The sequence below is a fragment of the Poecilia reticulata genome, linkage group LG3 (genome assembly GCF_000633615.1).
Source record: "Poecilia reticulata strain Guanapo linkage group LG3, Guppy_female_1.0+MT, whole genome shotgun sequence".
NCBI lineage: Eukaryota > Metazoa > Chordata > Actinopteri > Cyprinodontiformes > Poeciliidae > Poecilia > Poecilia reticulata.
The window spans coordinates 25,452,230-25,462,588 of NC_024333.1; the positions used below are offsets into that span (position 1 = coordinate 25,452,230).

Sequence of the window (10,359 nt, forward strand, 5' to 3'; positions counted from 1 at the left end):
CATATTAAATACAGAGTATAAATAAGCATAAATGAAGGTGTGAACAAAAATGGCATCTCCTGTCATTTAAATGTAGGCAGCAGGAGCATCTGGAAAATGTTATGTGACAGCACTGGCAATCGTGCTGTATCCATATCAGTCACGGTTATACTAATTGCAACAGATGTCACAAAGAAATCTGTTGCAATTAGAATGTAAATCTGTCACCTGTTTAGACATAGTGAAGCATTGCTTTTTTTTTCTAGTTTTAGCATTTACTAAAAATGAAAAAGCCACAATCTAAGCTCACTTTTTTCTGTGAGGTAATATGTACATTTCACCTGCATATATAATTTTGATTAAATTCAACCTCTCGCTCATAGTTGTACGTTGATCCACAATGTAAGACGATAAAATGCATCATTAAAATATCAAGATTAGAATSSCGTTCATGTCAATAATGAGTGCGTGCAAACGACTGACCAACACTATATGGTTAAATTGAACAGCATGAATGTCTTTCTTCTGAGATGGCATAAAAAAGCAATAAATGATGAGGTCAGTTTAGCTTCCAATTAATGTACCGTCACAGTTGGTTAGATTTTGCTCTACCAAGCCTAACTGAAAAGCCAGCTACACAAACTAGAATTTTCCTTTAGATAACGACTAAGAATAAACTTAATTCTTCCTCATCACCGCTCTGTGCTGACCATTTAGACTGAATTGAGTCATACCCAGAGGCGGGGGGCATTGAAATTAGGTCTTTATCTGTGCAAATACAAAAGAACTGACAGCCATTTATCTGTAGATTCTCTAGAAGAAAGAGACGAGCCAACCTGAGGTGATCTGTTCCTCTTTATTTATTTTCCTTAACTTAGCGAGGCAMTGTCTAAGCCGGCGATTCCTTTATCTGCCTTTCATTAGCGCCTCGCTTGCCCTTTTAGTAGGCAGTGTGTCTGGGAGACAGTCACTTTTTTGCAGCCTGTGATGTTTCTGCAGATTACAGAGGGCCTTTGAAGCCACCACACTCCTCACTGCCAGGGCCTCAGACAGGCCCATGCCATCTGTCAGATTGACGGCAAAGCAAAGGAATGAGGCTGAGACACCCTCTGTTGATCCGCACTTTTGTCTTTCATGTGCCACATTTGGATGTGGCGCTGTGGCCGCACCTTTGTAAGCTGCTGCTGAGATCCGCTTGAAAGGCTGGCCGCCGCAGCACACAAACACACACCCACACCCAGAGCGGAGAATAATGGTCCTTCCTAATAACTCTCACCTGTAGGCATCAGTCTCCAAAATAAAGACCATTGTTGTCATTCTCCTCACAGTGATTTCGGTTTCCTTTAACTTTTTCAAGGTCCTGGAAACTTCTGTCATGTGGACTTTTATGCCTAACTAGTGGAAAGGGTGTGATTGTTCAGGATAATAAATGTTTTTGCCTTAAAGACAAAACTGCCAACTAGTCTACTCTGCCTCATAATAGGGATTTATTTTCAGCAGGTTGTCACTTATTCAGCGACAGGTAATTTTTGTAACAAGTAATTAACTTAGTTCCAATCTTCTTAAAGTAATAATTTAAGAACTTCTGTTGATATGAAAGGTTTTCGATTGATAAAACTTTGTAACATTTTTTGTAAGTTTACTTTTATGTGTCAATGCTCAACCTATCACTGTACTCGCACAGCTTTGATCAAGTACTGTCCAGATATGTCAGAAATTATTTCCCTTACACTCTGAAAGCTCCTACACTAAAGAGAGACCAAAAAAAGAGAACATAAAAGGCTTCATGTCTGGTTCAAATGGCCAGAAGCATTTACAGAGGTAAAAGCATCAGAAAAGATCAGCGCCCTGACACAAAAGGAGGTTATGTGATGGACCAACTCAAAGTAGTGCATAAGTACAATGAAAAGACAAGTGTTCAATTTTTAAAAATACAAATCTTATTTAAACCACACTAAGCACTCTTTACCCTAATACCTCTAAATAAAATTCAGTCTGACCAGTTGCCTTCAAAAGTTATTGCGGTTAATTTAACCTCAGTGTAACTGCAGCTCACCTGCGGAGGCCTTTGACGTTTTTAAGAAAATATTATTGAACCAACAGCATCATGAAGACCAAGAAACAATGATAAAGTCAATCACACAATTAGAATACCACCTTCAGATRTGCCTTTTGTRGAGCAAAGCAGCCCTGGCAAACGTAGGCAACCATCTTTTCGATACGGTATGTACCGGCCACCTGTTCAGGCTGTACCCCGCCTCTCACCCTCTAGGCTTCTGCCCCTCCATCATCCTCCATTCATGAAGTTGGTAAAGAAAATGGAGGCTGCAGMTGATATGTAAAAAAGTGACACAGATTACTCCTGACTTCTGGATGCCTCCTTTTCTTAAGCATAGMACTTGCATAAAATYACCATATAGTCCATGCAGCATAGAAAACATAATTAGAATATCTTTATATTTATTTTCCTGCTTTATAACTTTTGGTTAGATATCCAGTGTGAAGTGTTTATATTTTATTAAATGCCTAATGGTGTATTAAGTCAWTAGTCTGCTCAGTTGCTATGTTTYGGTGGCGCTTTAAGGCACAATAAAAACACATGTTCTGAGATGCCTTATTTATAAGAACCATGCTGGTCTATCCATCTCCTTTGAGGAGGTAGAGGTCCCTGATAAAGCTCTGAAGTAGAATGAGATTACAGGCAGCGTGTTTCCACCTCAAACAGTGCCTCTCCCTGTGTCGAGACGATAAACTCTCTTTGGGTTTGCAAAGACCATTTCCCAGCCGCTGTCTTTTGGTTTATATGAACTTTTCAAACGGCTTAGGATCTGACAGAGGATCATCACCAAGCTCGCAAGCTTTGAACGCACCTCCCCTGCGTACTTTTTGCACCCCAGGACCACTGTCTTCAGAGGCTTGCAGAGAATAAAGACTCAGATCGAAATAAGGCCCCCTACCCCAACCTCTACCTACTTTTCCTGCCACCTTGCTTGTCCTGTTTTATGCTGTCATGCATGCACACTGTGGATTTTAGGGCACATGTAAGCATTTTTCGGATATATGCCCCTTAAACAAAGAGAAAGTCAACTTCCTGCAATCGTCCCCAGAAGAGTTACACATCAAAACAGCTTTCTTTAAAAAAGAAGAAAAATCCCCATTACAATGAAGTTTTCAAAGCAGAATAATACATCAAGCACTCCAAAGCAGAGAGTGACATTAAACTACAAAAACATTAAGAAAGCTGAGTGAAATATACATTAGAGCAACTGGATCAGAGAACACTGCGGATAAAATTGGAAAAGGCACATGCTAATAGGAACGCACTGAGGAACTTCAAATAGCTAAAGTTGGGTTGGGCCGCGTCTGTAGTGCTGATTTGAGATCTTTCTATCTTCTGCTATATTTATTTGTCCACAGGGGTCCAGTTTAGGGTATTTTGGGGTATAACAACCAACAACCGTTTTTGCAGGCATTGCAGCTCAGCATGGATGGTTGCTACCGCCCAAAAATCATACCAGACCTTCAGTGGCGTACCTTCGTTGGTTATCAGAGGACCGGACCGCCGCGCTGCAGAGTCAGCGGCGAGCTGTGAAGAAAAGAAAAAAAGCGACGATCCAGCCCACCGACATGAAACGTTTCCGATTGCAGATAAAAATAGAGTCGTCACGCACGCCCAGAGCTTTGACGGGGATGAGTGAGTGATGCTCAAAGATGTTGGCATGACAGAATGGCAGGCGGGAGAAAAACACTGAGGCAGAATGATTGGCTTCTCCTCTTTGATGTTGCTGTCTAGCTTACTCGTGACGGTTGGTTACATCTTCAAACCCCTTCTGTGCTGACAGTTGTAATGACCCCAAACATTTCATCTGTCACATCTGAGCGGCGCTCTGACAATTTCAGCTGCAGAGAATCTTCTTCTGTGGCTAGACTCCATGCCACGTTCTCACTTCGATTCAAAAGGACAGAAGTTATTAATGTCCATTTGTCACGGACTGGTGTAATTATCCAGCAGAGTAGCTTTTTACTTTAAAAAGGCTGAAAAGATACGCAAAGAACTGTGACAATGTCCAAACCACAAAGTGACAGAGAAGACACGGACAGACGAGATTTATAATAAGTTAGCGTGAGGTCAATCCAGTTCCTTGGAAAAGTATCGTTTTAGCAAAAGTCTGAAACATTTTGGTTTACAGCCCTAAATAAAAATTACTCATACGTAATCACTTGGGTCTTATCAGTATAAATACATCCATTCTGTGAAGGCCTCAGTGGTTTAATAGAGACCATTAGTGAACAAACACCATCATGAAGACCAAGGAACGCAGCAGACAGGTCAGTGAGAACGTTATGAACATGCATAAAGTAGAGTTAGGTTATCAAATAATATCCTAAACTTAGAACATATCAGAGTACAGCTTTATACATCATCTGAAAATGGATAGAGTATGGCACAGCTGTAAACCCAACAAGACACAGGCATCCACCTAAACCAGGGATGCCCAAAATTCAGTCCTCGAGGGCCGGCATCCGGCATGTTTTAGTTCTCTCCGTAGTGGTAGTAACAACCTCCTCAGCAAGTCAATGTTCTCCTTAGGCCTTCTAACGAGCCATTATTTGATCCAGGTGTGTTAAACCAGGAAGAGGACTAAAACATGCAGGATGCCGGCCCTCAAGGACCAACTTTGGACACCCCTGACCTAAACTGAGAGGTCAAATGAGGAGCATTAATCTCTAATGATGCGTACTGGTTTCTCAATTGGTGACAGTATGATGTTTTTATGATGTAAAGCACTTTGAACTGCCTTATTGCCGAAATGTGCTGTAGAGATAAATTTGATTGATAATCTGAGAATCAACTGTAAGGGTCATAGTTACTTTGGAGGAGTTGCAGAAATCCTCAGGCAGGAGAATCTGATATTAGGCATGAACTCCACAAATGTGGCCTTATTGACAGAGCGGCAGGATTGTTGAATTTYTGAAACTTGGTGACTGTAATTTCCCTCTACAGCAAGTCAGATAGGGGACACAGCAAACATATTAAAGGAAGCACTCTGATCAAAAGAGACTAAAATAAGCATTTTGCCTAAAGGAGACGAATACAGAGTGGTGGCACTATCATCATTCTCTGGGGATGAAATGGTTTACCTAGACGCCTTAAGCTTTGACTTAAATATAGCTAACAATTATAATTTTGAATAAAATAAATTTCCCAATACACATCCAAACACCACGATTTTGTTAGTTTGGTTCACACAGTCCATGTGTGGAGCAGATAAACTCTTTAAAGCCAGCCTTTGTTATGCCTATTTGTAATTTAGTTGTGTTGCATGTTCAAAGGCTAAACCATCCCAGCTCCAATCCCATCTGCAGAGCGGGTCGCCATTTCTCATGGTTCTGTTGGGACATGGCTTTCATGTGGAAATGGTCTTCTGGTCCCCGCCGCTCCTCTGTTGTGACAGAGGATAATGAATTTCACAACATCTGCCATTTGTTAACCCTGTTTGGTGTAACTGAGCCCTTTTTAATCCGAGGGCTTCCAAGACTTGTGCAGCTTTCTGACTGGACCGGAGCAGTTGGGTCTCAAGACCTCCTTAGAGCTGCAGAGCGGATAGATACTGGATGATAGGTTGYTATAACCAGACTGTTAAACTGCTGCGGTTTTACAGTGTTGAAGGGCAGATTCTTTAAAATGACTTTCCTCCACCTCAAATCCATACGATGTGGTTAATTATTAGAGTAATCTTAAAACTTCCATGATCAAATGTTACTTGAATAACATTTTCAGATATTAAAGATGAACACACCACTACAACGCCGAAAAAAAATATAAAAACATAGCAAAGGGGTCACTGGTAATTTTGTCTAAAATACTTTTTTTTTTACATTTATTCATAAAATCCCACGTAATCAGAATAAAATATTTTTACTTTTTTTTTTTTTTTTTTTTACATATTTCAGTTTGAGGTTACGCTGCCACTGCAGTGCAATACACTGCAAGGTGACGAAACTTACAATCCTGACTTTTACTGAAAATTATACTGGGACCAAATTAAATTTGTAAATGTTGAAATCATTTATTTATTTTACTGTATGCAAAGCAGTAAATCTATGCTTTATTTTGTTTTCTTGTTGTGTTTGACTGCATTGAAACTTGTTCCATCTGTCTGTGATTGAACTAACAAATATTTAGTAAAAATGGTCCCAAACAGCTTCTAACCAAATATGGTATCTTTAGCATAGAAAAATTTTCATTTTCTGAAGTTTGATTGTTGAAGAGAGCAATTATTGCTTTTGAAATAATGCAATATTGCACAACAGATCTATGTATTATTGATTTGATATTGTGCATTTTGTTCCGCACCTCAACTAYAGAAAAGACACATTTAAACATTGACTAAAAATATGTAATCTTCCCATTGGATGACTATGCTGAGTCYTAAACCATGTTATTTATTTCGTTTAGTTTGTTTTTCATCGTCAATTMATTGTGTCAGAATTCCCAAAATTAAGATAAAATCAAAAAATTTCACACGGCACCAAGTTTTTCTTCTAAATGCATCATTTGCTTTCATAAGTTCTCCACACTGTAATAAAAATTGTTTGAGCCGGAGTTAACGATCCCTCCACTCCAGCAGTGTGGTTCTGCAGATGAAGAGATGCCACTCTGCAAAAGAGAAATATTTTCATCCAAAGTTCCTTAGTTCTCTTTGCATGAAAAACTTTAACTTCCCAAAACACTGAACTTCCTCTCGATAGCAACAATTACCTTCACAGGGAGTACACATACAACTTCTGTTTCTCAGTGCAAAAACATATGAATTCTWGKTTTTTWCACGTTTTAAGGCAGAACAGAGGTATAGCTGAGGGTGCTAAATATTCAGGCCTASCAACACTGCTAAACGTAATTAATACATGCTGTATTAAACAAAAATAACTAGGATAATAAATAATGTAATCAGTCCAGTTATAGAAATCATTTACCAACAATCACAGCATTCTACTGAGTTTACTATATGATGTTTTTGTTTTTTTCATGATGCTCTGCACATCCACTTTTACTTCCTGTATCTGTCAGCTGCCATTTGAATGTGGTGTGAAACYGTTTGTAGGTTCTTCTACTTTGTCTGCAAGCTAAAACGTTCCAGGCAAAAACCTAACTATGTTTTATTTTGACTGTATTTCACAAATAATTGTGCAGTGGGGATTGTAAAAACAAAAGAATACACCTTTTGTCTCTCTTTTTTTTTATAAATTAAAATTTAAACCAGCATGTGATAGCAAGGTGGTGGTTGACTCATGCTGGGGGATGCTTTGTTGATCGGAACTAATCGGAATATGGAGAAAGTATGAGCAGGGCAAAACTGAAAGAAAATCTGTTAGAAGTTGTAAAAGAGTTGAGACTGGGGCAGAGGCTTGTCTTTCTGCAGGAAAACGACTAAAAAGATGCAGCCAGAGGTACGATGAAATGGTTTAGTTCAAATATCTTAATGTGTTACAATAGCCCAGTCAAAATACAGATATTAATCCAGGTAAGAAACTGTGAAAAGGCTTAAAATGTAATGTTGTCTAAGCTATTCAGATTACTTTTCTTTGTAAAAAAAAAAAAAAAAAAATGCATTTGTTTCCTTGAAATTTTGCACTGGTTACTGCTTGTCTGTCGGTTGAAAGGTCAAATAGCGCATTGAAGTTTGTGGTTGTAAGGTGGCCAAACAAAGCAARAAAAAGTTCAAGGGGTAAGAAATGCATTGCACTGTATTTGTTCTTCCAGTGTTTGTTTCATCAGAGCACCAGTCAGATGTCCCAGGTGAGCGTAAGGAATGCGATCTGAAACATTCTTTGAGACACAGATCAAGACATAATTTGCTGGGGATGGGTTTGCCCAGATATGAGACTGAAGCATCAACAGACTGTCAGAATCACCTTTTCATCTGCAGGCAGGAATGGCTGAAATGGTGAATTCAGGCAGTCTTCTTTCCTTTCAAACCGTCTGCCCCCATCCTGTACCCTCTTCGTGAAACCTGGAATGTGCTTCAAAGAATGTACACTATCTTTCCTYCATGAATAAAACATCTGTCATTCATCAGCCAGTACAATATGTGCCGATTTAACAGAGCATAACAGCTCCGCAAGGCAGGCAGACAGGCAGGGAAGCTCCAGACTCTACAGAGTCCTGCGAAGCACAAATCCAACAGAGTGTCATTTGTCTGCCGTTGGAGATTACACTGGYTCATTTAAACATGATCCACTGAATGTATTTACAACTAAAAGCTATAAAAAAAAAGGCCACCAATACAAACATATGTTTGCTTTCATACCAGGAATATTAGAGAAAGGCTACCTAAAGACAATTTCACACCTGCCCTGCAGCCCTGAAATTTTCATGACACTTCCTAGAGCTTGGAGGGTGCAGGAACGCAGATGCTCACATCGAAACRAGGGGAGTTTATGAGGCTTTTACACCTTGTTTTATATTAAGAAATATGGAAATGATGAGCTCATTTYCATGACTGTGAACTGAGAAGTTCTCTGGAAAGTTCCTTTGATTATTAGTGTTTTCCAAATCCATGGGTTATTTATTAATGCAAAARTAGTCTTTTGTTATTGAAAAGTTGTCAGCCTTTATGTACCGTATCCCCTTCCCACACAGACAGAAAAAAACAGAACCATCTAAAAACACTTTCATGGGTTTCATCTGGGACATCTCTTGTCCTTCTTTCTATCCCTTTAATGTGGGTAAAACTGTGTCATAAATCTTATCACTACCTCTACTGCTTTAGGTTACTCATCTAGGGCACTAAGAAATTCATTTTATTCTCTTCTARCGGTTTATTTCTTCTACTGGATTTCTTGTGTTTCCTTTTGAAACAAATGCTTTTCTAGAATTTGGAGTTCAGATAAAATAAAACAAAAATATGTATGAAAAATTGACTTTACAATGACCTACACAAAAAATATCAGTAACTGATAAAACAGCTGCATTTAATCTCTTTATAATTGGTTATTTTCTTTTTACTCCCAGCTTATTTCATTTAGAGACTGAAATTTTTGTCCAATGTCTTTTTTTTTATTGTATCTTGTGAACAGCAATGTCCTCACTATTAATTCTTGATTGGACATGTATTGAATGCATCCATACAATTCTCTGTTGTTTCCAACATTATCAATTCAAAATTAACTACCTATAAATGCTGAATAGTAATTTCCTATAAACYAATTGAGCTGTTTGAGTCATCACATTACAAAAAGGCTGACCAGTTGCCAAAACCTGTGAATTTCATGCAGTTCTTTGTCATTATTTCCTGAAGATATTTTGCAAATTGAACAATTTCTTCCAAGTGAACTACAGCTTTCACTGATTAGAAGAATTATTAGTTGTGCAAAATAGCGATGTGAGAAATGCATCAGAGCGACTGAGAACAAGTCTAAGATTTATTTTTGCCATTCTTCTATAAAAGATGGATTTGTGGAGTGCTTGGCCAATAGTTGTCTGAAAAATACTTTTGTAAGGACCTGCACATGTGCAATATAGTTGTCTATCCTTGTTTAAAATCTCCTGTAGGTTTACACAAATCTCAGATTTTAAATTAAAGCGGAATTAGGTGAGGAGTGAAGCCTGTCGACATAAATACCAAGCCTGAAGCGCCCTCTCCTGGCTGCTATAGAGTGTACAAACCGGCGTGTGATCTCCGCCTTGCCGCCAGGTGGCGCTGCAGTYCGTTGTCTCTCACCATAATGCTTCCGCTAACACGGTCTTCTGGGAAGAGTTAGCAGCCGGTGGCTAATACACAAACAATGGGCAAGAAGCACAAAAAGCACAAGTCCGAAAAACATGCATATGAAGGTATTTTAGTTMATATCTTTGGTTGTGTTATTCATGTAGTATTTTTATAGCTTTTTTGTTGAAAAACATGTAGAATTAATTGTCTTCCCGCTATGATAGCAACATAATAGCGTTAGCTCGGAAACTATTTATCAGCTACGTTCATTTATGGGACTATTTCCTAAATGTGTCTGTGTTTATAAACAGTGTTAGCGATATGTAGGTTGAATAGGAGTTGCAACATTCCTTACCTGTCTGGTAGCTGTTYATTTCATCCCTGAGCTGTCAGGACGAAMAGACATTGTTGATTCTTTGAGACGCATTGTYCCACTGACTCTTATTGATTTGATGTTCCCAGAATACGGAGACAGACCGCTGAAGCTGGTGTTAAAGGTGTCCGGGAACGAAGTCACGACCGGAAGTTCCAGTCTGGACACTTTTTATGAGGAGCAACCCGCGGACAGCGACAAACCCAAAGACAAGAAGAAGAAAAAGAAGAAAGATAAAGACAGGAGCTTCGGCTCTCCAGAGGAAGACAGAGGGAAGAAAAAGGTAAACAGTAT

The 10,359-nt window shown here is 39.0% G+C and overlaps 1 protein-coding gene across 2 annotated transcripts in view; it reads left to right on the forward strand.

Annotated features, from left to right (window-relative positions):
• The first annotated feature begins 9,768 nt into the window (after window positions 1-9,768).
• Window positions 9,769-10,359, forward strand: part of brd7 (bromodomain containing 7) — an 11,012-nt gene continuing 10,421 nt past the window's right edge. For both annotated transcript variants that reach the window (XM_008405551.2, XM_008405552.2), the window contains exons 1-2: window positions 9,769-9,817; window positions 10,155-10,348. In XM_008405551.2, coding sequence (XP_008403773.1) covers window positions 9,769-9,817; window positions 10,155-10,348 — 243 coding nt within the window. The remainder of the gene's footprint in view (window positions 9,818-10,154; window positions 10,349-10,359) is intronic.